General features: G+C 42.8%; 2 protein-coding genes across 9 annotated transcripts in view; both read right to left on the bottom strand.

Annotated features, from left to right (window-relative positions):
* Positions 1–366: 366 nt before the first annotated feature.
* Positions 367–24,737, bottom strand: gas2l1 (growth arrest-specific 2 like 1). Its single transcript, XM_029440375.1, has 5 exons — positions 23,042–24,737; positions 13,865–13,972; positions 8,755–8,851; positions 7,184–7,493; positions 367–5,107 (listed from the first exon to the last, which is right to left on the bottom strand). The coding sequence occupies exons 1-5, from the start codon at positions 23,741–23,743 to the stop codon at positions 3,025–3,027; spliced, it is 3,300 nt and encodes a 1,099-aa protein (XP_029296235.1). The 5' UTR covers positions 23,744–24,737; the 3' UTR covers positions 367–3,024.
* Positions 24,738–27,010: 2,273 nt separating this feature from the next.
* ewsr1b (EWS RNA-binding protein 1b) overlaps positions 27,011–27,676 on the bottom strand; it is a 9,112-nt gene continuing 8,446 nt past the window's right edge. For all 8 annotated transcript variants that reach the window (XM_029439549.1, XM_029439548.1, XM_029439545.1 and 5 more), the window contains exons 14-15: positions 27,563–27,676; positions 27,011–27,386 (exon numbers count right to left, since the gene is read on the bottom strand). The exon at positions 27,563–27,676 is cut by the window's right edge and continues 243 nt beyond it. In XM_029439549.1, the coding sequence (XP_029295409.1) occupies positions 27,350–27,386; positions 27,563–27,676 (151 nt within the window). In that variant the 3' untranslated portion in view covers positions 27,011–27,349. The remainder of the gene's footprint in view (positions 27,387–27,562) is intronic.

Here is a 27,676-nt window from a genome sequence, read left to right as displayed (position 1 = left end):
ATGGTAAATAACAGTCAGTATTTCTGTTCTGCACTTACTCCAAGACAGACGAGGGTATATAGGGCATTTAGTTTTGTTGCATTTTTTAACTTCAGACTCCAAACTCTTCACAAAGAGGACACATGGGATGATTACACACATCATCTTACATCATATGCAACAAATAACTGTTGTTTCAAGTAAAATAAGTTAGTAATTATTGTGCATGAAGAAGAATATTACTGTCATTATCCTCATTCACGTTTTGGCTTTTCTCAAACGGGCACTTCATGACTTCCCCCAAATCTCAATCTTATCGGTTCTGCACACTGCTGTGATCGAAGCTCCACATGAAAAATGTATGAGAGATGATTCACAAACTTCAGCGGAATTTTTTTATTACAAGAACAACTTGACATTGCATTTTATAACTTCAAAAAACCTGTGAAATATTGCAGTATTGCTATTTCATACATACAAATTCCACAATACCAAGCAATATGTACATTTAACTGAAGTTTTAGTGAAAGAAACATTAGCAAACAAGAAATTGTCAAATCATGAACATTCAGATTTCGTTTATTAGGGATAGAGAGAAGGAGAGAGAGTTTCATGAAATTTGCAAAGTTGTGCAGGACAAAGAGTTAATTATGGACAATCATTATTTTGTGATTGACAACCAAATGTTTGTATGAAGTTGTAGTTCACATAACTGGTACATTTTAAACACCAGTTGATCAAAGTTCAAATGTCTTTAAATAAGCCAAAACAAATTTAAATTAAAAACAATAAGAATACAACAGATAGAAATCTGTTTGTACTGGTGAAAGTGATAACCAGCTACATATGTAGCTCTACAAAACTGACACATTACAAATTATTTGTAGTATTTAGGAGTCTTCATTAAATCTAATTACTCTTTTATGTCTTAATTATGTCTCTTCACAATGTACTGTTGAGAAAAAAATCTTAAAATTGCAAATGTTTTGACCAGTTGACCCCACCTCATTTAGATTTCCTGAAAGACTTACAGCTCATTTAATATTACTTGGGACAAAGATGTAACTTGAGCTCGAAGAGACTTAATTTCATAAATAAATAAATTAGACCTACATTACTCCCCTCTTCACTCCATCTCTGAACATATTCTCATACCGTATGTACACAAATATGTGCGCACTTTCATTCTTTTCTAGTCCATTTACTGTGTCAGTGCCCTGCAAAAAGATGTTATCCACAAATGTCTTTTTTTTACTGCCATTGTCTCCACAATTTCTCTGGGAGAAATTCATCAAAACCATTGTAAACACATGAAAAACAAATTAACACCAACTTCTCTTAATTGACAACATGTCAAACGTTTCCACTTTCAAATATATTTTACAAAGTCCACACCGGTTAAATACCAAAAAACAGAAGTACTGTAGCGGGGCTCTAGCCTCTCATACTCTTGACAACTGTGCAAGAGCTTCACAAGAGGACGCTAATATCCAGTTACAGTATCTATTATTCATGCACTGTTGCACACATTCAGACACTCAAGTCAAAGTCCTTCTTCATCCATCAAACTTCACCTTATAATACCATTGGCTCTAATTAACACCGGAACATGTAATTCCAAAATCAGAAAACAGTATCTCTTTTGACTGTGAATAAACATGTCTTTCGTTAGCCACTAGATGTCACCACACATTGTGCCTTGTCTTTAAATTCCATCTGCTAAGTAGGTTATCTGGCTTCTTGTGTTTCAAAACAACAAATAGGATTCAGAGGCAATAAATTATATATCTTCATCATGAATTGTACACCTACATTAAGAATAAAATTGGCAATGTTCCTCACTTATTTCCACATTCACACTCTCCAATTTCTATTATCATAAATGATGGCAATGTAGTGTTACCGAATAGATCTTAGTGATGTTGAGCAAAAACATTCAAAAACTATCCTGCGAATACATTTTAAGGCAAAGGGAATTGTCAAGGCATTTCCAACACCAATATTGCATAGCTAAGGCAGAACTGATTACAGTGAATATGTACATTTAACTGTATATTCAATGCCTTTGTATATACAAAATACTCACATCTATCAGTGAGCACATCGATATGTATTTACACATTCATTCTCCTTAGCCTTTGACTTTTGTATATATGTAGCATTGTATTCCAGAGTACAGTTTGGTCAGAGGAGCTCCCAACATTTCTGCTTCAGTGACAATGACACAAAGTAACACAGCCTTCACTGCTCCTCATATTTTTACACTTCATCCACTTAAAAGTAGAAAAAAAGTTTAAATGTTTTACTGCGTTAAACATAATGTCGAAAACGTGTGACACATTAAGAACAAATATCTATGTCGACTACATCAATTGTTGTGAAAAGGTGACATAACAAATTCATTAACAGCAGACAACTATACAGGGATTGTAGTGTTCTTAAAGTCAGAGGAATAATGGGAGTACATTTGTCTATGTTACCTATTATTATATTGTAAATGTGAGTATACGGAGTCATATGTGAAGATGTGGAGACTGAAAATATCACAGTCATCATACCAGTATTTTGACTATCAAGGCAAGCAGAGATGCTGTGGCACACCACAAGAGGGAGCCAATCCATCTGACTAAAGGTTTAGTGTTTACACTGTTTATAGAGTTGCAGCTTTAAATCCCTGGCACTTCACCATGCCCCTCAGCGGGGCACATGGCAGCACATATGCTCTCCCTCTATCGCTCTGTATCAAATATGAGAATTTCACAAGTGTCTTTGCAAAAAAAAAAAAACCTTATGATTGGCAAAAGCATCCCCATGCACACATTAAAATTACAGTGAAAGTAATAGTAAAGACCATTCCTTTGGTAATAAATAATTTGGCTTGGCACATAAAAGCGATGTGAACCCCCTGCATTTATTCAGGGGAGAAACTAAGTGAGAAAGAAGGAGTGTTAGACATGCAATAAAAAACAGTCTATAGCCCAATCTCAAGTCTTTTTTTTACACAGTAGTCAAAGTTCATGACAACAACCCCATGTGTCATCTGTATTACATCCAAGCTTCAGTGTCCAGGCTCCCTGCCTGTCCAGGGAAGGAGCAATCTTTGTTTCCCATGGCTGGGGAACATGGTCGAGGATGGATCATATCTGCGAAGGCCTGGTGCAGGCTCTTGCATGTGGCTGGACGACCAGTAGAGCGCGAGCTCTGAGGGGACAGCGGTGGGGTGTGGCTTGGGGAAAACGTGTCACGAGCCTGCAGATCTCTGTAGCTGAGCGGGGTGGGGATACGTGAGGGGCTGTTTTCTGGCCTGTTGTCAATGCGAGGCTTCATCCTGTCTCTCAGTTTGTGCTTAGAGTTAGAGGCTACGCTGTCGGTCTTCTTTTGTCCTTTGTTAGTCTGCAGCCCTTCTCCATCAGTGTCCCCGTTGGCCAGGGGTGAAGATGCGGGGGGTGATTCGGAGCGGGATTCACTCAGGCTAAAGCACATGGAAGAGTTTTCACTGGATGAATCCTGGAAGGAGCAGTCCTCAGAGGGGGGAAGAGGCACAGGAGACGGACAAGCCTCTGGGGGCGGGAGATCATCACTGCCATCACCATTTTCTAGGTCATAAGGTAAGTTTGGCTGGTGATTCTCCAGAGGAATATCACCTTCAGGCCCTGTGCCCCAGCCAAGCTGACCCTGCTGACCTTTCAGCCCCCCTGTGGGGGGGAAACCTCCATGGTCTCCATTCATATTACTACAGTGAAAAGCAGGTTGTGAGGGGACCTGATTCATCAATCTGTCTGTGTCTCTAAGACCAGGCAGGGAAGATGGAGGTTCCCTCTCCTCGATGGAGCTAGAGATGGCTGGGAGCTTCTTGAGACCCCCTCCATGCTCCCCCCAGTGCTCCGGCTCTCCTTGACCAAAGTTGTGAGGTCCTCCAAAATTGTGTCCATAAAGTAAATTTAAGGGGTCTTCCTGTGGGAAGTGACGGGGATTAGTTCTCTTGGATTCCCTGAGGTCAGGTAGAGTTCCTATCTTTGCCCCCACATTCAGGGAGGAGGTGGAGGAGTTAGAAGAGGAATAGGCAGAGTCAGTGACGTTAGGATCAGTGGGTGCTGGCAATGAATGTGTGCCAGCTCCCTGCAGGGTCGCTCCACCTGGGACTCTACAAGACACTCCCCTAACCTGCTGTGTATTAGCCAGAAACTCAGCCTCAAAGCTGCGATATAGTTCCTGCTCCCTCTGGGGGTCTAGTGTTGGCAGCATCTGGAAGCCAAGGCCCACTGCTTCCTCCTCGGGTTCCTGGCGCTCCAGGCACGACCAGTTCCTATGGTGGCCTCTCCCAGCAGAGCGAGGGCTCTGTGACGTCCGGGGGGTGCGGGCAGCATGATGGTGAAAGTTGCGGGGAGTTGAGTGAGGTGAACGTCGACCACCTGAGATGACTGGAGGCAGAATTCTGCCTTTTCCTATGGAGGGTGAGCGAGGGGCAGGAGGTCTGGGAGTAGTTATAATCTTCTTGCTGGGGCTGTTGTTGTTGTTCTGGACACCTTTAACAGGTGAGTTAGAGCATGAGGACGACTGCCTCTTGGTGAACCCACCACCTATTCTGGGCGATGATGGGGGCAATTGTTTGGCCCGAAGGTCCTCTCGTCTGTCTGGGGGTGGGGGCTGAGGGTCTCTGTAGCAGGAAGCCGGTCCCGGGCTGACATCACTGGACCGAGTCCGGCTAGTCAACTTACTCTGGCTGTGAGAACGTGGAGCATGGAGCCTCCTTGGGCCCTCGTTTCCGACAGAGCGCCCCCTCTCAGTGCGGGATGTTCGCAATCCATCAGTGGATCCTTGCGGTGGGTTCGGTTTGAGCATCGGAGCGAGAACAGGACGTTCCCGAGATTGGCTGCGTGCACGGGGCAGTGAGGTACGCAGAGATGGGGTCTGATCTCCAGCTCCAGTCCTCTCAATCACATGCTTCCCCTCCTTGCGATTGACAAGCAGGACTACCTCATTACCAGAGCGCCGTGAGGCACCACCCAGAGAAAACCGGCCCCCTCCTCCTCCTCCTCCTCCGCCTCCTCCACCCTTAGAGGAGGCTGTAGAGGAGTCACTGTCTCCAGACAGACGTCTTGTCACTGGCAACTTTGTCTCCTTATTCCTACAATGTAGAGAAGAGACAAAGAGTAAATATATTAATAATAATACCAAAAACATTTTGTACATTTTCTATCCCAACACAGAAATGCCCTTTCCTCAACCGGACACTCCACTGTCACATACCATCAGGGTTAACTGTCTATATGTTTTCTCAACTTCTCATTATAAGATGAGAAGATTTACAAGATTTACAAATATTTCGGTTGTAAATTAAACTTTAGCAAAAGCATCAGAAAAACAGTGTATTAAAGGGAAACTTCAGTATTTAGTTTCCCATGTTTTTGTGTCTAAATGACTCATGGGAACAATTCGTTTTGAAATTGGTCCAGTATTGAGCAAGAGCGCTGCAGCCAGCAGCTGCAAAGCGGTCTGCAATGTAACCCTTCTGTGCACTCACGTCCACTCAAAGTGTTGTCATTGTCAGTTTATGACAATTGTTATTATATTTGTTTCACAACATAATGTAACGGACCATACAGAGAAATTCGACATATTTCTTTACCTTTCGTTCGATGAGGTCTGTTTGTTATTGTGTCTAAGTCTCGCTCAAGGAGAAGTTCTGAAATTTTGCATGAGGTTTAGGCCTCATCCACCTATTCAAAACCAGCTAAATATTCAGCCATGACATTGAAAGTCTTTTAGATTACACTAAGCTACTCTTTACTTCAAACACAACAAACTCCTTCCGGCAGTCCTCTCTCCAACTCTCACTCACGTTTCCACTATTGTCTCAGACTTTTCTCCTAGAGCCAGACTTAGTTAGACACATTAACAAACAGACCACATAAAGTGAAACATAAATGTAAAAAAATATTTCTTTGTAGGGTCCTATCCCTAAAACAAGCAGTTTGAGTGGACGTACATTGATAGTGGGAAATTGTCCGGGAAATATTACATTGCAGTCCGGCTGCAGCACTCGCTCAATATTGGATCATTAAAAAAAACATACATTTAGAAATGAAAGCATGCTGCAGTCCTGTGTTTTGAGTTTTGGTGGTGAGGATACAGTTTTGTTTTCATTTAGCTGTTCCTGTAATTAATGTGTTTTACACTGGACTTCTAAAGTTATCCTCAGAAATTAGATATGTATATTTTCAGGCCTACATACTGTACTTGCCTACATGGAGCCCACCTGTTGACCTAGTTAGCTGTGACCAGTTGTCTAGGGATAGTTGTCAGATTAGTCTTCATCTAGTCTGGGACACTTGAAACGGGAAGCCCCACCCACACAGGGTTAATTACAATGAGCTGTTGCCTTGACGTCTGGTCTGAGCCATCGCCCAATAGAGAAATGAGCCACACATTGGCTAGAGGCCAAAGTAAACCACCATTCTGCTCCAAATTGTGTGAAACAATGGTGCCTTCACACTCTGACCTATAGGGAATGTATGTGACCAACTAAACCTCATGACAGCTTCAGAACATAAGCAGATGTTATTGTCTTTATATCCCATAGAAATAACCACTCATAACATGCCACTACTCTGGCTCAGATGCCACCAGCATGGCCACTACTCTATCACTTCAGAAGCATATCAGAGAAAACTGATGTGTGGTTTCATTTGTCACTGGCTTCAAACTAATTTAGACCATCTGTTTGCCATGGCAAGAGAAAAAGGTTTTGAGCAACAGCTCGCTCAGTATCACAGCCATCTTTAGGCTAATTAACTGAATCAAAGTTGAAGAGGGACAAGTAGGGGAAAGGAGAGTAAATGTTTGTTGTCCATCTTGTAGCCACTAGGATGAGCTGTAGTGTGGCTGCGTGAGACGGGTTTATCTGGGCAATGTCACCTGAGATTAGATAAATCTGCTCTGGCCTAATTTGTGGCTTCCTGGCATGTATATTTGTTGTGTAGGCCTATATTCCCAGTTATTTGTGTGTGTGTCAGTGTTTGTCTGTGTTTGTCTGTGTTTGTCTGTGTTTGTCTGTGTGTGCCTTTCTGTCTGCCTGGTCATCTGTGGGAACAAAAGAGCATACAGCAAACACTAAGCGTGACCTGCAAGGCTACTTGTGAGAGATTAATTTCTTATCATGGAAACAACACACTTATCAGCACACTTGTGTAGACGCACACACCTGAGAGGATTAAAGTGCCGGGGTTCTGAGCGGTCTCGTGGTGGCCGTGGGAGTAGATTGCGAGCTGCACCGGAGTCCAGCTCGGTGGGGACAGAAGGGTTCTGAGAGCGTCCGGACCGTGTGGAGGAGGAGGAGGCACATGGAGCAGAGGGGGGCTCCAAGGAGCGCCTGTCAGGAGGTTTGTAAGGTGCGATGCCATCATTTCGCCAGTGTGGACCTGGGCTGGTGGAGCGCGAGGAGTGGGCGCTCGAGGACTTGCTATGGGCTCCCTGACCTTGGCCACTGGCTTTAGCCTGGTGGTAGCGGTGGGCTGTGGAGACAGATTGATAACAAATGTTTAAGACAGACAATCACCAAGGATAAAAGTCATTGAGATCCAGAAATAAATCATAGCTAACCACATCAATGTCAAGCTCTTAGATAGCAGCAGCAGATAACATATTGTATGCTTCCCTGAGCCAGAGATAGATAAGACCCTTACTTGTGTTACTAGCCAACCACAGAGATACTGAAGATCCTACCATTTAGGGAGAACATTTATAGAACACAAGGCACTTTATACTCAATGATCTTCAACATGGCCACTTGTGGTCAGAAATGTAGCACCAATTTGGATTTCAGCTAGTGTCAGCTGTCCAGGCCAAACGCTCGGCCCTTGACGTCACCGTTTCAACAGCCGTTTGGACCCACAGATAAGAAGGGATGGGCATGTATCACTGTGCTCTGAGCTGCTAATCAAAGTGAGTGTAGGGTAAGGGTATAAGCAAAAGAAATCGTGTTGAGAAGAGTTGCTATACATATGTGTTGTGGGATCAGGTAGCAGTAGAGAAATTACGGAGTCAGAGTGACTTCACTTTTTCCATTATAAACTTCAGTCTTCGCAGGCCTAAATGTCCTGGCTGGAAGTAATATTGGTTAGGTTTCAGTATGAAACAGACTGATTGTTGCTGAGTGATACAACAATACCAAATCAATAAACAGCACAAATCTGAATGTGGGGAATGACAGAATTTCAAAATTATAGTTTATTTTTTGTGTCTACTACAAAAACTATTTCTCAACATTGCTGACCTTCAGAGAGTTGGCTCCTAGTCTGAACCATAGACTGTATATAAGAAGCGGATTTAGTCACTATGACGTCACCCATTGGTTTATGGACTACGGTTTTGAAGCCTTGAGTTTAGTGTTTTGAGAGAGCTTTAGGATGGAGAAAAGTACAACTGAATGCTGTACCAGACATTTTTAGGCAACCAATTGAGACCATAAAGTCATGTTTACAAAGTTTAATGAGGTAATAAATCAAGTGAGAAGTAGGATAATCTTCTCATAGACTTCTATAAAATCGGATTTCTTTGTGCAACCAGTGCAACCTGCTGGATATTAGAGAGACTGCTGATTTAAGGCACTTACGCATTGGTTTCACTTTTCAGACCCTGGAGCTTGCCGCTTGGTCTGAACATGTTACATCAGAAGTGAACCATTTGTTTATGATCTTAAATGCATTATGAATTATGCAACACAGATACACAACAATGAAGTTGTTTTACATGGGGAACAGGAAGTGACCTCACCAAAAGCAGCACAGCGACATGGGTCATGCTTGTCCAAATAGTGCTCTAATGTGTCCCAGCCCCCTCCAACACGCACCATCACATGAGTACGAAGGACCTGAGGGAGGAAGAGAGAAAACAAGGCTTCAATAGATAAACAGAGAATAACATCCACATTCATGCACAAATAAAATGGCGAAACCTTTTGATATACTGCACTGCCACACACACTGCACAAGTCAATAGAAATGCAAATTCCACAAGTGGGGCAGCCTGCTGAAGGCTGGCCGGTCTTTAGTGTTACGTAACATCTTGATGCACCCCTGCCTGTGCCCCTGCCTCTCCCTCCCCCACACCTCCTCTTTCTCCCACATCACCCCCAGCTGCTGCTATTATGAGGGTGGTTCATTGCCATGCCAACTTACAATTAAACAGAGTACGGTAGCATAAGAAAGAGCCCAAGTGCTGTGAAAGACATGGCCTCTCTCTCTCTCTCATGCCTCTCAGCTGTCTTCCCTGTGTTTTTGGGAAGGGAGCAGGGTGAATTAGCATGGTAACAACTCACCCCTGCTGTCCTCTCTGCTCCTCAGTTACCGTGGAGAGGAGCAGAGAGGAGAGGGGGCCTGGATAGCCATAACAGAGGGGGGTTGGTGGATATGTCACTTCCTACTCTCCTCAGCGTTTTGAAGCACACACATCCACAAGATCAGACCGAAGAGCCTCACTCTCTCCAGGCAGAAGCTGCCTTCACTGAAGCAACACGATTTGCCTGATGTGATGTGAGAGCCTCCTGGATGCGAACCCCTGCCTTGGGTTGTGTAATAGGGTCTGCAAGCCACATGTTTTAAAGGTTGTGACAGTCTCAGAGAGCAGGCACATGGTACATCTGCGTGGGCTGACACAGAGTTTATTTCCACCAAATCGCAGGCGGCACAGCGGCACAGCGCCACATCTGACGCTCTGGTCAGAGAGAGGCCGTAGACATGTGCACCGATGTCTGATCCCACCTTCTCTCTAATACAATCCCTGCCAATCCACAACAAGTCTTGTCATCAGCCTTACTCCTCTACTACATCAACTCCGTCAAAACAGCTGATCTGCTTATCTCGATCAGACCTGAGAGTATAAACTGCTTACTCTCCTCTGGCCTTATGTCAGTAACAGGTTTACTGTTTGTGTGATGCTGCTTCACCATCATTTGCCAGTAGTGAGAAGCGAGTTTCATATCATATTTTTTATCCTCGCTGATGTATAATTTTCACAATAAAAATATCCTAAAGGTATGTTGACAGAGATCCAACAGTTGCAACAGGAACAGGAGGAATACATCTTTTTTCTTCTTCTTCTTTTTTTAATATTTATTGACATTCAGAACTAAACAATTCCTTAAGATGAGTTTCAAATATTGTATGAATACATCTTCCAGATTTGTAACAAACAAAGAAACAAATAGAATAAAAACAGTAAAAAGTATGAACAAGTTGGAAGGGATCATTTCTTTATCATATAATATTTATTTTGCAATAAAATAGAGTCTGGCCTTCAGGGCGTTACATAGTCAGTAGCCAGTTTTCCCAGCGTGACACAAATCATTTCAATATAGAATTACCATATGCTGTTATCTGTTTACAGAATGGACCTGCGTTCACTTATGATTCTTTCTATGATCAATTATTTTAGTTTTTGCATATACAGTATATCTCAAAAGTGAGTACACCCTTTAGATTTTTGCAAATATTCTGTTATATCCTTTCAGGGGATAACATTATCCTACTGAAACTTTGATATAACTTAAAGTAGTCAGTGTGCTGCTTGAATAACAGTATAGATTTATTGTCCTTTGAAAATTACTCAGTACACAGCTGTTAATGTCTAAACAGCTGGCAACAAAAGTGAGTACACCCCATAGTGAACATGTCTAAATTGTGCCCAAAGTGTCAATATTTTGTGTGACCACCATTGTTATCTAGCACTGCTTTAACCCTCCTGGGCATGGAATTCACCAGAGCTGCACAGGTTGCTTCTGGAATCTTCTTCCACTCCTCCACGACGACATCACGGAGCGCACGGATGTTGGACACCTTGCACTCCTCCAGTACAGCATACTATAATAAGAGGTGTTGTTGTCACATATAGACATTCCTTCATATCTCTCTTTAATGAATGAGTTATTGGTAACTGTGGTGTGGAGGAGGAGTAGCTGTCATGATGGTAACAGCTCTACTGGGAATCCAAATAAACAACTATCTTTGTGTAGTCGGATGATTGCACGACTATAAAGATAATTATCAAGGCTGTAAAAGTGCTGCATCATTAAATCCTTTTTCATATCCAGCGAGCTTATTATGCGTTTCATATTTTATACATAATGCTACAGCGCTGCTAAGGAGACTAAAGAGCCGATTTGGGACCATGTTCCGCTTTAGATCTGCTTAGCTGCCTAATTTCCCGACCACTGAAGGGGTATCACAGTCTTCAGGGCTAAGAGACCCAATCCCTGTTTCTATGGCAACAGTGAACAGAGAGACTTCTTGTCATCATTGCGGGGGTGTGTTGAACCAATTTATCTTCTTAAATCTTGCTGCAGAGCTCAAAAATTAAGCTCATGGTCCATTTCAGCTGTAGTGCCCCAAGACCGAAGGCATCTCCTCCTTCTGGGTAGCGACCTCCCCGGGGACAAAGACGCCTTATTACCTCCCCCCCTCTGTTCATATGGCCCGTTCGCCCATTTGCTTTCTCTGCTTCATCCCCTCGTTCAGTCCGAGATCCTTGTCAGAGCTTTGGCAGCTGAATAGGGGTTTGTCGGCTTTCAAAAACGGCTGCCCACTTCCTCCCCTCAGAAGAATAAGGGAAGTGTGTTGGCTGCCCTTGTAGCTGCTCGTGCATATGTGTGATCGCTGTCATCCCCAGCGAGGAATCAGGAGAGGGCAGAGAAAGTGTGAAGAGAGCTAATCTGACAAGTCCAAGGCACCCAGACACACACACACACACACACACACTGCAAAAAGTCACAATTAAATATGTCTAGCACATTAAAATGGCCGTACACAGGCGAACATGAGATTCCATAATGATTAAACACTTATAGAGAGAGGTTATGTATTTTTAATTTAGATTTTCATCCCAAATTTATACTTCAGCCTTCCCTCGCAGGATTAATTTAGCAGCCGCTGATGATAGCTTTAGTGCTCCTAAATCGCTTATAATTATGCATTTATGACATAGAAATTAAAATTGAGAGGAGAACAATCCTGTTTCTGATTCAAGACTTTATTCATCACAGACGTCCACTTTAGTCTGCAGTATAACTATTACATAGTCTTTGAAAAGAAGAGAATATTAATCGCTTTGTTACGTTTGCTATACATTTGGAAATTGCTAATTCCATGTGCATTGGTGGCTATTTTGAAAGTGTTATTCCCTTTATATATTCAGTATTATTAGGTTTAGAGATTACACCATCTTGCATTTTTCCGATTAAATTACAAAAATGTTCTACAATCCCTTTGAGTTAGTCCAGCTGAATTCAGTACACATGACACCTTTGAGTAATGAAGAAGAAAACATCTATTTCCCAGATAGGGGTGTGCCAAACATTGTTTCACATATCACATCTCCCTTTCTGTAGAAAGTGGTGCCACTAAAAGCGGAAAAAAACATTAACATAGCAGACACATAATGTAAATGCAGACAAGTTGGAATGCCATCCAACGAGTCCATTAATCTGGCTCGGCTACATTTTAGGTAAGTGAGACCAAATCAATCCCTGGTATCCACCATCCTTCCTGCCCAGTCCTGAGAGGCCTGATGTGGATACAGTGGCAGCTCTTAAACTGAAACTGAGACAAACAGTCCAGCAGAAACAGGCTACAGCCAAGATAAGGGGCAGCTCAGGAAATGACCTAAAGCTCTAATTGTGTCTCAGTGGAAAAAGTACAGTCCTGGGGGTGGTAAAGCACTCACATGAGAGAGAGGAATCACAATGCTGCTACATACAGTACAACTCTCTGAACTCTGACGCAGTAGAGCAGCTGAGTGTGGTATCTGTTGCTACATAACCCTGCTCTGCTTGAAACAACATATGATGCCAACACCGTATGTTTCCATGCAATTACAGCAGGCCTCACAGTCTTCTGTGTTATGTGCCAAAGTAGCTTCTGTATATTCAGTTTACTGACCTTAAACTGACTTTAAGGATAATTCAGGTTTATATCAACTTTGGTCAATGTTTTGGCCGTCATTTCCGAGATCTGGCAACAATGAATAAAACAAACATTTTAAGCAAGATAGCAGTGGGTGGGTATTTTGTTTGTTAAATTAAACCAGGAGGTAAACTGTGAGTGAGGTTTATAGACAGTTTAAGTAATAATTATAACAATCATTTTCCATTATGTCTTCCAAATAACATAGTGGGATTGTTTAAAGCTTGTACAATTATTGTCTTTCTTTCTAGTTATGTTGCCTTGTTACCAGATTTCAACAATTAACATGGTGAGTACAACATTATATTTACTGATAGGAATGACGGCCAAAACTATATTAAAAAAAGACCCACGTTGTAATAAACTACAACTATCCTTTAAGTGCAAGTGACCGGACAGTGTACAGGGACTTTCATCTGGCATCTTCTTTCACCTTGAGTGTGTGTGTGTGTGTGCGTGTGCGTGCGTGCGCGTGTGCGTGTGCGTGTGTGCGTGTGCGTGTGCGTGCGTGCGTGTGTGTGTGTGTGTGTGTGTGTGTGTGCGTGTGTGTCATCATAGCGGGAACTACCACAGAAGCTGTTTTGAGTTCTTTGCCAGGTGTTACATTTCTGTCTGTCTGTCTGTGGACAGATTTTGTCACCTTGATAGCGTCGCCAGCGTGCAAAATGCATTAACGAAACTTTACAGAAGTGTAAGTGGCTGAATTCAAAGATGGGCGTGGTTGGAACAAGGGCGTCGCAAGTAGGAGGGTAGGAAGTGGAGAAGAGGCTCTTGGCCAAATCATCTAGAATGCAACATTTCCACTGACAATATAATGCACAATTATTTTCTTGTCTACCTTAATCGATAAACATAAATAAAGTGAACATAAAGACATATCTCCTGGCTAACAGTGACACATAATTCTGTTTATGGTGGTGAGGACCTACCCTTATGAAGATCAATGCACTGGAGTCTCCCACTTTGTACTTCCCCTCTGACACTTTGATCATAGGAAACTGAGCTGGACAGGAACACCGGCCCAGAATCTCACGCACCTGAGGAGAACAAAACAAAATCAGTAAAACATCCACAGCAGACAAACATGACACACACACATCCGAGAGGAACCTGGCAGTGATGCCTTCCTGTTCTACGGGTCAGTGCCCCCGCGTAAGATCATGTTTAGTCACATACATGTGTATTTGTGACTAAGACTCTGTTTTATGGTGTAAGAAATGAGCAGTCTTGGCTGCCTGAGTGTATGAGGGTGTTGAATGCGGATTGTTTGTGCGTCATATTCCTGCCAACTCTTCTCTCTAAACACCCACTGGGTGTTACGGTGCCCCGCCCCACTCTCTCACCACATTAAAAGTCCTGCCTCATCTCATCTCTCCAGGACATTTTGGTAATTTAGTTCACCGCAAAGTGTCACAAAAGCACACAAATACATATGTGGACATGCTAATGTTTGCTCTCCCTCTCTGACTCTCTGGAGCTGTTACATGACAATTTTTCTGGTTGTGACATCATAAACTGAGGAGAAAAGGAGCTCATAAACCAGACTGGTGGTGATGATGTCAGCAGGCCTGTGCTGCCAGCTGGGTTTTGAATCGAGAGAGTCAGAGCCGGTGCCCTTGCTGTGGTTGGGGGGTGCTTATTAGGCACAGACACAACTGCAGGGTGGAGCGAGATCCGCCTGTGTTGAAAAGGCTAGGGCTCTCACAGAATTGGACAACTTTGATGTTTTTCTTGGCGTCCCTCTCAGACAAAGGCGTATGCACACTTGTTGACCAGGAGGGAGAGAAAGTAAAGAAGCAAAGCAGAGAGAGGAAAGCACAGCAAGAGAAGATAATCAACTGCTCCGTAATTGTGTGTGCAGGGGCAGCCATTACCAAGGGCAGGAGAGTATTTTATTCATATTTAAGTGATCAAATGACATGTTAGAGGAAAATGTCAGGTTGTGAGCTCCCACCCTTTGGCTGTTTACAGTAGCTTTCATGCTGTGTACAGGGCTGAAGGGACATGGCTCACATGCATAGTGTGTGTGAGCAGGCTGGCCTATAACACCTACATGATGGTGTATTCAGAAGATTAAAGAGTCACCTTGTTATTTTCTTGAAACAGCACCCCTCATTCTTTCCTATGCTGATTATAGAGGGAGGAATCAGCGCTAAGCCTCAGCCCCTCACCTGCCTCTCTGTTCTCCCTCTCACCTGCTTCTGTCTTTTCTCTCCCATCTGCTTTGTTGTCTATCAGCCTTTATTCTTAGCCCGTGCACTCGCTGACCAGCCCTATATTTGTCTTTGCTTTCTTTGTTTTGCTTACATTTCTACATCTGCTTGCTCCCTCTCTTTCTCTCTGGTCTGCCACTATATCTTCCACTTTGTCAGTAGGTGGACGAGCCCTGTTTGGAAAAACCCCGGCCAGTGACTTAATGGAAACATTGCTATGGCAACAGACACACACATAGCCTTACTCTTCCCTTTTTAACTGTACTTTTTTTTTTCATTCTTGCTATAATAAAGCCTTTCTCTCGCTTCCAAAAAACCTCCCCCAGAGCTGTTCAGCTGAGGTCATACGTTTTCCTCCAGAGGGAAGGTGAAGGACTCGCACACTGTGTCTCGTACAAAACACTGAGCAGGATACGCAGCCGAACCATGAAGGGTTTTAATAATAACATAATCAATAGCAGCCCTGGCATTTGAAATATTTACTCTGTGGAGCCTTTCACATGAAATGTGTGCACTTCCCATGTCTTCACTGTGTCAACAATAGGTACACTCAGCCACATTGAAACCAAAACAGACACGCACACACACACACACACACACACACACACACACACACACACACACTCACACACACACCACACGCACACCAGAATGAGATAAAGGGGGAAGAGGGAGACAAGGTCACGCAGGAAACATGCGGAAGTGGCGCTGTAACACTGCTAAAACCTGAAAGATGAATTATGGATGCATGTTGGTCACATGGTAGACACTTTCAGCGAGAGCTGCAGATGTTTGAGAAGGAAAGAAGGAAAGAAGGAAAAGCGACTGAACAATCCACAACACGCCCCTATTCTGTGAATCTGCTGCATCTATCTTAAGATAGGAATGCAGAGATGTTCTAAGCAGAGAGAGACACAATTTCATTATTAAGAATCTGCTGCAGCATTCCCTTTAGATTGAGCAGCTGGGTTTGTCTCCATGTAAAGAACATGTACAGTACATATTGATTTAATGACCCTACAGCTCAGATCACACCATATCTGCTCAGTGTGAACAATCTCTTCATTCCTTTCCTTCTTGACCTGCAAACATCTGAAGGGCCATGCATGGAAGAGACTGAGGGCTGGGCAACCCCTGGGGATGAAGAGAGGAAATGGGAGGGGGAGATAAGATGTTTGGGTTTTATTCCCTATTTTGTTTACTGATTTGAAATGTGGACTAACATGGCGCACTAAGACAGTAGCTTAACATAGTATCATAACAAAGGAATGTACCAGGTTGCCAATATAGTTCTACTCTAATAAGTACTTTTGCTGGTGTATGATTTGAGTAGGTTGTTATTATGTTAATACACAAACTATAGTTCTATTTTTATTTGTATTGATTTGTGGGTGAAGTTATCAGGCTGGGATCCACATTTCATAAATGTACTCTTAGAAGCCGCACATTTGTATTTTAGTCTGTTCTCCTTATGAGTCAGCAAACAGCATACAACCACACAGTTTGCAGTCATCAAACATAGGTGTGCTGGCCTGCTGTAACTGGCTTCTTTTACGATTGTTATGCAAAAGATAAGTATTGCCAAACTCCAACAATTAAAAACTGAACATCAAAACTCATTCCACAGGAATTTACACGAGGGTGTTTCCAGGATTTAACTTCTGCGCTGCCTGAGACACAACTTGGAGGGGCTTACGACAAAAAAAGACAGTCTTTTCAAAAGGTAAAGGAAATTGGAAGGATTAAAAAATGGCTTCAGCACGTTCAGTGCTTTCAAGGTGAATTCCAAAAATGACAATAATACTCTTCTCTTGGATTAGCTTGTTACCCTGAGGATCTTCTATCATGGCTGGAATCTTTCCAAGATAACACAACCTCACCATCAGATAAGCAAAGAGAGACAAGAAAACACTGCGGGCGCCTGCTTGGTAGGAGGGAGAGTTTTTGAAACTTGAAGGGATATTGCTTCACCACCCGCAGTAAGCATTCCTAAAGCTTGTGAACGCACACTGAAACAGATACAAATCTATTCACCTATTAAACCCCTCGACTGACAGCCTGCATGGACGCATCCTCTGCGGACAGCCATGCAACGTCTCACATAGAACAACCTCCTTTGCACAAATGATCTCTTCAAACAACCTGGGGGGTGCAGGGAGGTGCCAAATTGCTGAATTAGTGCTGATTGTGATGGACCTGTAGCCTGGGGGGAGATGATGGAAATATATATGTAGAGACTGTTAGCATGCTGGTCCAACAGGCCCGACCAGCAGAGATGAGGGAGAACAACAGAGTTGGATAAACCCCTCAGTGTGTCAGTTAGTAACCATCCACAGCGAGAACAGGCAGAATATTACAAGCAAAGAATGCATTACAGCAATAGTTCAATATTTTGGGAAATATGCTCCTTTATTCCCAGATTAGAAGATCAATACCACCAATAGCAAGACTGGAAACAGAGGAGGCAGCTAGCCTTGTCAGCAGATCTACAGCATATTTACCGTGCAGACAAAAGAAAGCGAATAAGCATATCACACAACATTTTTAACTATTTCTTTATCTGTTACAAAAACAATACATTTATATATTTCAGAACCTGTGTTGTGTGTTTGATCAGGGTGAAACATGTAATCATGCTGAGTCCAGGGCAGGCCTCATCCACCACTTCAAGTAAAACCATTCTCTGAAAATCAATGCCTGTCTTCTGGCCACATGACAAACTGCCCTATGTGGTGCAGGGAGATTATATGACTCTAATGGACATCAAGAGCACCCAGGCGAATAACTCTGCTTCAGTCAGACAGCAGAGTAATCAAGCAGCAGATGAAGTTAAATATCAGGCCAGCGTCTAAATCATTTGTCGGTTTGGTATGATGAGGCTCGAGAACACTCAACACATCTCCTCGTGACAGCCGAGGAGAGAGGGATTGATGCCCAACTCTCTTCTCATCCTGACAGTCTCCACCTGAGACCAGCATGAGGAGGCTGCAGGCACGTGTAGATAATAACCAGACAACTCACACAGACAGAAGCCTATTTGGATAAACAGCCAATTAAATGATGATCATGCAAACGATCAGGGGATAGGATCCAACGCAATGCAATAACGACACAAATCAATATAAAGTGTGGAGTCAGCTGTTTCCACATGTACCCATGCCGCATGCGAAATAGTGAGGAGGAGGAGGAGCAGCAGTGAGATCTGGTGTGTGTACTGTTATTGTGCAAAGTCTAGAGGGTAAAAAGCAAAAATACCCTTTCAAATACTAAAACCCCTAAAAACATGAGTGCATGTGACACAGGAGGGAGAAACACTGAAGGATGCCACGCTCTCTCAGCAAAGCGTACGAGTGTGGCCCAATGCAGAGCATGATGACCTACTTTTCTCTTTCACTCTGCCTCCCCTCTCTACTGTAGCTCTCTCTCCCAGAGTCACATCCATTCCAGTCGGGTTTAACAGAGTGTACAGTGAAGTCACTCTAGGCCCACTATCTGTTGTCTACTCCCCTTCTTTTTATTCCCTGAATGCATAACCATAAGGTTAATGGAGCAGACTGTCCATACAGGCATAATAGACACATTTTCTCTCTTTATTACCCCCTTCTCCCCTTTGCCCTGCTGGTGTCTCCATCCAAAGTCTTTGATTGAGTCGTCAGCCTTTGATTGCCTCGCTGTCAACAGTGGCTCTCTATTCATATCTCCCCCTTCAACGCCACCAACAAGACATACTGTTGTGCTCTTCGATTTATCATCTCTGGCGGAGACAGCGGTGGGGGATGGGAATGAGCACATATATGAACTAAACACGGGCTGAATGTTGAAGCCTGGGGTGAGAAGAGACATGAACCAGTTTATGTGACTGAGCAAGAAGAAGGATGAAAGATGCGAATGAAGGAAGGCTGTGAAGCTCCAATGGTCTGTTGTTTATAAGCTCCAATACTGTACATTATAGATGCCTATGCATGCAGTAAACATGTGAACAATTAGAGTGTGCATTAAGGGGTCTGTAAGTGTAATTTAAATGATCACATGTGTGTCACTTTGCATAGCTCCGTAAATGCCCAGGGCCTAATAGCAAGACCTAGAAAATATTCCTTCAGTCATTTTTGTAGGTAGACGACCATGTTTCTTTAGGCTGCTTGCAGCGTATAGGAAAATACAGAGCCAATCGAAGTCGCAGTTATAATCCCTGTATAGTGGTGAAATGAAAATCCCCTAATGCAAAGGATAAACTTTATGTGGACATATAGAAATGTGACCCAGCTGCTGTCTGTACCACTACTGAGGGAAACAAAACACCCAAAAGGAGTGGGGGAAAAGGAACACTTATCACTGACTCAATCTATGATGAAGGAAACGACACGCCGGTCACTTCCTCAGCTCTACAGTGGAAAAGCATCCTGCAGTAATATGAGTAATCACACGTAGGGACAGATCAGAGGGAGACACAGCGGTGGGGAGTGTTTAAGTGGTGTAACCAGGATAGATAACAACTTCCTTAAGATTAAATACTTATTGTACGTAGCAGGTAGTCGATGTGACACATCATCTGTTTGCATTAAGAGTCACAAGTTCCCTGAGTCACTTTACTGTTCCATCAGCAGAGGGTAATGCTGCCAAATCATACAATATTTGGTGACACATGTTTTACTGTGATTATTGAACAGCCATGTCGTTTTAGGGACTTGTACTTAAAATAATCCTGCTGTCTGTATGCAGGCTGTTACTATACACTCGTTAGAATAATGACCTGTAATCCTATTACAACTACACTTGTATTGTCTTGTTGAACTCAACAAGAAGATTAGTTTAATCATCCAGCACAAAGTACAGAAGAATATACAGTTGCCAAATGTACAAATCTCATTAAGACGCTCTGAGCTGCATAGGAAACAAACGGCAAACGTTTTTTAAAGATAGTACACAAGAATTTAAAGTGGGTCTTGATATGAATTCTGATTAATGCATAAATATGATCCTGTATTCCAGTCTCATATGTAACGTTTTCCCCATCACCATCTGTTGGCTCACATTCAGGTTATGGTTAAGAAAACGTGATAACTAAATGGTAGCTGAACATTTGTAGCATTTCGGTTTGCACAAGCATTTGAGGCAGCTGTGCACGTCTCTGCAGGAGTTCACGGCCTGGTCATTAATTGATGACATTTCATCAATAAGCTTATCGTATATGAATAGGGAGGCATTTATTTTTCTTAAATTTGATTCAAAGTGAAATCAGGAATAGTAGCTTAACATCTTTTCTCCAGAGAGAAAACAGTTAAAAAATGAAAACAAGAGTCAAACCATCCTGTGAAATGCAATCTGTGTTGGATGATGCAGGAAAGTTGTCTCTGTCTGCTAGACTGAGGGCAGCAGGCACACAGTCTGATGCCACAGATGTGGACCAATAAAACTAATCCCTTTAATTTGTTCCTCTCCCTCCCTGTCAGATACTCATGTCTACTAGCATTGAGGTTCCCAGTAATAACGAGACACTAATCTCTTGTAAGACAGAAAAACAAAGAACAGTATTCTGCAGGATAAACTTGTGACTGATGTTACGGAGGACAGAGAAGTCTGATGCCTTGCAGCTGAGCTGATTGAGCAGATATTTAGCAAAGAAAGATGTTTCTTTGATTTTGATTGTTTCATGGTTCAAAAACATACTTAGTACATTACATTAAAGGTATAGTTCTGATACAAGTGGGGTTGTATGAGGTACTTATCCACAGTCAGTGTGTTACCTACAGTAGATGCAGGTCGGCACGCCAACAGTTTGGAGAAATAGGCATGAGTACCGGCACGAAAGTAAAGTATTGCACTGCTGTGGACGGGGGCATCAACAAAACATATTTTAGCCCCCTAAAATAAAAGGCCCACCTAAAAAAATCAATATCAGTTTAAGAGTACGTTGTATTTAGAATATTTTAACCGCTATCCGACGGGGAACTGAAGCCGTTATCTATGCTTTCTTCAAAGCCACCATACTCCATTGAATAAAACAGTAATTTTACCTACTTTGCTACTGCTGCCTCGATCGGTTAGTTTGCTTGTGTTATTGTGTGACTACGGTGTTTTAAAGGATTAGGTAGGATTCACCAGTCTCACAATAACAATATCTCATAATACAGTAGATAACAGCTTCAGTTCCCCGTTGGAAAGGGCTGTCTGACAGAAAGGTAAAGCGCTGAAAATATTCTAAATATAGCGTACACTTAAACTGACATTTTGTAGTTGGGCCTTGTCTGTTAGGTGGTTAAAATATATTTTGCTGATGCCCCTGCACACAGCAGATCATGTTGCTGTGCTGGTACGCTTGTCTGTTTCTCCAAACTGGGGGCGTGTCGACCGCCATCTACTGAAGGTAATACACTGACTATGGATAAGTACCTTATACAACCCCACTTCAAAACATCCAAACTGTCCCTTTAAGAAGTATCCAGTGGAAGTATGTCTTGGATTCAAAATGAGAAATGGACCACAAACAGCTGAAGCCATTAGAATACAACTACGCTCGTACTATTTTGATATTAAGGCCTCTCATTTTAGTGCTACTGTGGTTTCTTGTTTGAAGAGCCTCATGTTGCTGATGTGGGCTGTTCTGCACAGTTTGCATGTTAGCAATTTTCTAAGGTTGACAGGGAGGGTGGAAGGGATTTTATTCACCAGACACATGATGACTGTGAATGCCACTTCCCAAATCTGTCAAATCAAATGTGTCTGTTGGTCGGACTGCTGCGGCATGTCACAGAAAAAGAAGAGACAGGCATACGCTCTGTAGCTTTCCTGGGATTTTTTTTGTCCCAAAAAATGCTGCCAGCTTGTTTAATCCTCAGAACTCAATCATATGAGTGTGCGGACTCAGACAGTCTAGATACGAACAACGCACATCCTCCTCCACATGCTCTCCTATTTCTGTCGGCGGAGGTCACACTGGAGCCGCTCTGCTGCCTGAGCAGCATGAGTGTGACTCCCCCCCCCCCCCCCCTCACAGGTTTGGTGCCAAAGACAGACATTGTTCTCTTCATCAACATGAAAATATCAACTTCTCCCCCATTCACATGTTACCACTGTGCGCTCATTAGCTTTACCCTGACAAAACCGTCAGGCAGGCCCTGACTAAGGTCAGCCAGTTCAACAGGACACATGACAAGAGTCGATAGTTTGAACTCCACAGGATAAGAAATTTATTCAAACCAAACTGCCAAAAAGGACATTTTTAGTAGTGTTAAAAACGATTAAGAGTATTCCTGGCCTGCAGGATATTGTATTGATTATTCTTGATGGACAAGCTAAATGAAAGAGGCTGAAGATGCTTGTCAACACTGTAGAGGCAGAGCTGACATTTCTACAAGAATGCAGGAGTAATGTCCCCGAGGTGACCTGTGAAGTTTAGGCGAAAGCAAGAATTTGGGTGTCAAACACACACTGAACCTACAGGTGAGCAGGAATTTACCAGCATAGTACAAATGTGCTACGTCAGCACGCACACACCCACAACACAGGGAGTCTATAAGGCGCCTTCTTCATAGCACTGACATGATGTTTTCAGAGAGGCTGCTTCACTTTTGACACTTTTCTGTGCTTTACTGCGGGGGAGGTATTTTATTAGCTGCTTCATACTTTTTAGCACCACACAAAACTCACTGGGTGATATTTACTTCTGTACAAGGCCAGTGGGAGAAACCTGTGCGAATCAATATTTCACACTTGTGTCATCACAGTAGTAATGAATAAATGGTGTGAAAATTGAGCTGTAATATCCTCACACTATGATGACTTGCATGAATCATAATGCAGTTACTACACATTTTATAGTCAACTATGGTTATGCAGTGTAATTAAACCAGATAATAATATACAGAAGCTTGTGTTTTTATCTTTTCAACTCACCAACTCATCCAAATTTCGCATGTCACACAAAACTCTCTTCTGCGGCCAGATGAAGGGCTCTGGTTCAGGTTCATCTTCAGTCTCCACACTCTGGTTGCTCTCCTTCCGACTGAAACACCTGCTGGGCGGGCTCTGCTCAGCTGGCTCCTCTGCATCGATCCGTAGGCTCTCCTGGTCCCGGATCTCCTCCTCGATCTCCTCCTCCAACTGGATCAACATGGGGGCCAACATGCCAAACTTGGCTCCACGTCGCGCCACCTCAAGGAGACACAGAACAAAATTCTTCTCGTTGCATCTCTCCACCAAGTCGTTGGTCTCAAACATGAGGACGTCCTTGATCCAGAGCTCCTGCCTGCACCAGCTGATGAAATTAGACACGTTATCCCGCGCCACAAACGAGCCAGAGACAACATTGCGTGACTGGAAGACAACATCTTTAGATGGCACCTTCATGGGCTGTGCAGCCTCCGGGTACTCCAGCTGGAAGTCCTGCGCGGCGCGGTTCACGTTGTTGGCGTGCCGACAGAGGGCACAGCCCGTCCCCAGCCCATCCATAAAGGTGTCCGCAATGATATCCAGATCGTACAGGGTGTTCAGCCATTCAGCCAGATCCTCCTTCATGGCGTACAGGTATTCTTCGCTGGATTTAAAAGGCCGGATACTCTTGGAGGCGGCGGACTGGATGTTGCTCTGATCAGCCATATTGTCGAATTTTGTAGCCTATCAATAAAGTCTACTTGATAATTCCCGATTGTCTCATTGCACAACTGCGCTCCAAAGCCTCGTCCGCAAAATATAGCGAGATAACCGTGTTGACGCACCCATGCCGATTTGCATGTGTGGCTTCTTATGGGAGCTCCTTGAAACCAGGCTTTGTGTTGTCAGAGGCATATCGGGATGCGGACTAGCCGTGGCGCATGGATGCGTTTTCCGGATGTCTCTGTGAAACCAGTTTCCTTTAAAGAGCGCATCGCCGGGTCCCGGAGTGAGAAGGAGAGCGGGGCAGTGCGGGACGCCGATACACACCCATGCGACGACCTGTTAATCGTCCCGTTGGCCGGTGTCTCCTCTCAGCCACAAAAATCCACGTGTCACCATGTCTGTGTGTCTGAGGCGGTCAGTGAGCTCCTCATCGATGAAAATACTGAGCAGCACTGAGTCCACAGCTCATCTTTCCTGCAAATAGGCCCGCCTCTTGCACTGAATATGTTGACCTGCTGTAGCTTAGACCAGCAGAGCGACTCGGTGGCACATCCCATTATGAGGGATCAACGCTCGGCAGAGGAGGGAAACTTAACCCCATGTTCACCAAGTCAGGAAACACTCTTTAAAACAGAAGTGCTTCATATACTGCTGGATGAATCTATAACAATGCATCCTATTTTATTTGCTGATCATGTGTATGACACTGCAAAGGAACACGTTACATTACAGATGTCACATACGTGTAGAAGAGTAATGTGTTTGTAAGTGCAGTGTACATTTATTCAACTCTATGGTACTTTTTCATTCATGAGTTCATCATGGTGTTGCTTTGGTTGCACCGGATGTTAAGGCTGTTTTTCTCTGTGAAATGATAAGAACTATATTTGTAAGGAGTTTTCATTTGGGTTAAGACATAAGCAGGGTTCATAGTCTCTCAATAATGAAGTCTCTGCTGGTCTCTTTACCAAATAGCCTAAAGTGGCCAATAAAGCTTGCATCTCAGCATCATGAGACCAACTCTGCTTATTGCAAGACATTCCTTTTCAACGGTATCTTCTTAACAATGATTAAAGCAGAACTGATATGTTAGTTAAGCTTTAACAACCTTGAGTAAAAATCCTGTAGGTTTTATAATGAAGGTGTGATTAGTAGTTTGAAGGAGGCACGGCACAAACAGAGATGGTAAAACCTAAAACAGCAGGAGATTGGGGAACATAAAGAGAGATAGTGAGAGGTATACAGTAGACAGACACTGTTATCCAGTCCAGGCTGTAAACCGAGCACAAGACAAAGTAGCCAATTCAATAGCACATGATCGTCTGTGTGCATGATAGAAAATGTGTCTGTGACATACTGCACAAGATAACAGATAAGGAAAAGATTTCCCTCCTTCTATATCATCTATAAAAAGAGGCCAGAATGAGAACGCAAGACCAGACATGCTGTTAGTGATATAGCCTCGGGCAAATGGTTTTACAGCTCAACGTAAGGTTTGAAACTTGGGTCAAACTTTGGTGAAGGAGATCTGATTTTCAGGTTTAATGGTATGTTAAGATTTTGAAAAACATCAGGGAAACTGGCCCGGGTCTAAAGACACAGTCTGTAATGTACCTGTAAACAATAGGGGAGCCTTACAGGCAAAACTTGAAGCACACGATGAGAAACTTCTATGGCTCCTGAGAGTCATTTAAATACAAACTTAACCGTTTTTAATGTTTTCTGATGCGGTTGAAAGCCTGTTCATAATGTTGATTTCAATTATCTATATACACCCTTATTTTAAAAGTTGTTTGGACACACAGAAACCCTTATTTGTGAGTTCAACTCTTCAATGTCTCAGTTCCCCTTTAACAATCTATTGGAGCGGCTCATGTTCTCTGCTAATGTGTGAGTGTTCGAATTTAGGTAAAGTCTACTGCCAAGAAGGAGGGCTTGTTTTCATTTAAAAAGAGGGATGTGCCAGTTTAAGAAAAGAGAGAGAGAAAGGAAGGAAGGGAAGATGGCGGAAAAGAGAGAGAAATAGGGAGAGAAAGAGAAGGAGGGAGGGAGGAGGTGGGGGTTGATGAGATCATTTTCGGGGCCTGAATGAATCAGCTTTTCTGTCGAGAGAGAGAGAGCGAGAGAGAGAGAATTCAGCACTCCATTAATCCACACGAACAGGCCGCAGCAGATGAGAAGCACTTTAAGATGTCAGCTGTCACCAGGTTTTCCGAGGGACAATTTAGAGCAAAGAAGATAAAACAAAAAATCAGACATGAGCCTTACTGTATCTCGTCAAACACAACATTGTGAGGTGAGTCCACTTCTAACGCACAAAGCTGTGAGCCGTTAGGTCATTCTATTATGAAACACTATCGGCTATTTATAATAAAGAAAACAGTTGTTTATGTGCTAAATAGAAAATACTGCAACATACTTTCTCACCAGATGACTGACATACTACAGGCAGGATTATCCAGTGGTAACATTAATAGGTGTATGACAAGAAATCAAAGAGCTGTAGATGGTTTTAACAGCCATATGTTTCCCAGATGTTCAAAATAAAATGTGCCAGAGTTACATCTGTGATTAATAACAGTGCTCAATTCAACTTGATTTCCTTATAGGGAACACTGCTCAATTATATACAAAAATAAGTCACTGCCATTAAATCTTTTAATAAAGTTACTTAAATCTGAAAGGTAAAATATATTTAAATCATTCTTTAGAAAAGGCTTGAAGTCCTGTATGCTAATGAAGTTTGTCATGCAAGTCCATTCAGTCTTGTGTGAACAAGGAGACAGCATCATTGATGAGAAGCACCAGCAACCAGGATCAAAGTCATGAGTCAGAAATGCAGCATCAAAGTTTCTGTTTAAACTGCGCCACCTATTGGCAGAAAAAGGTAACAAGAGCAGCCATTTAGCCCTTCAGATGTTCCCCATCTACAGACAAGAAATACAGAGTAGAAATGTAGGAAAATGGTCTAAGTGCCCAAGTTACTCAGGCAGGGTAAGTCCATAACCTTGTGATGCTTTCACTCGGCACCCTAAAATGTGTCATGTACTTCGGCCTCCAGGGAGATAAACCATAATCTCTTGACCAGGTCATGTGAATGCTTTCATAATCTCCCCAGATCCTAAAATCGTCAATATGAGACTTTTGAAACCACAACTCCTCTACAGTATGTATAATTTCAAAGACACTGCATTAATAAATCTTTGTTATAGATCTTCCTGTACAACTTCATTTTGTACATTTAAGTAAAACTCAGAACTCAAAACATCAAATCAGTAAAATTTTATTTCCCAAATTTGTCATCATACAATTGGAAGTTATGGGAAAGGGGAAGCAATTATGTCAACGAATGAAAACAACAAAAAAATAAATGCATTTTACAACATAATGTCAAATCTAATCATACTTAAAAAACAAAATACATGCACAGTACAAGATGTGGCATAAACATGGGTATACTAAAATAAAAATAAATGGAAACAGGAGTTGAATGAAACTGCACAGGATGTATGAAAGCAGTTCTATAACCATCGAAATATGGAATCATAAATTAAAAATTCTCATCTTAAAAATCAAATTCCACAAGAGGAACAGTCAAAAAGGTTTTCAGTAGGGTCGCTCTCTGCGCTCCTGGCGATGGTCCCTAAAAAAAAGAGAAAGATAAAAGTAGTAAGTGACATATTTGCTGTCTATTGTTCATTCCAGTAAAAGATTGGCATTCATTTGCTTTTGTTAATGGCATCAAACATTTAAATGGTCAGCAGTCCTCAAAGGCAAGAGCAATAAAACATCCATTTGGTTAAGGAGTTTTAATCCTACCTCATATCCATCTTGCCACCTGGTGGCCCCATTCCTCTTCCACCTCTGCCACCCATTCGATCCATGGGTGGTCCTCCACGCCCTGCTCCACGGAAACCTCCCCTATCCATTCCA

This window comes from Cottoperca gobio, chromosome 9 (genome assembly GCF_900634415.1).
Source record: "Cottoperca gobio chromosome 9, fCotGob3.1, whole genome shotgun sequence".
Lineage (NCBI taxonomy): Eukaryota > Metazoa > Chordata > Actinopteri > Perciformes > Bovichtidae > Cottoperca > Cottoperca gobio.
The sequence above is the reverse complement of the archived record's forward strand: the minus strand, read 5'-3'. Positions and strand labels throughout refer to the sequence as shown.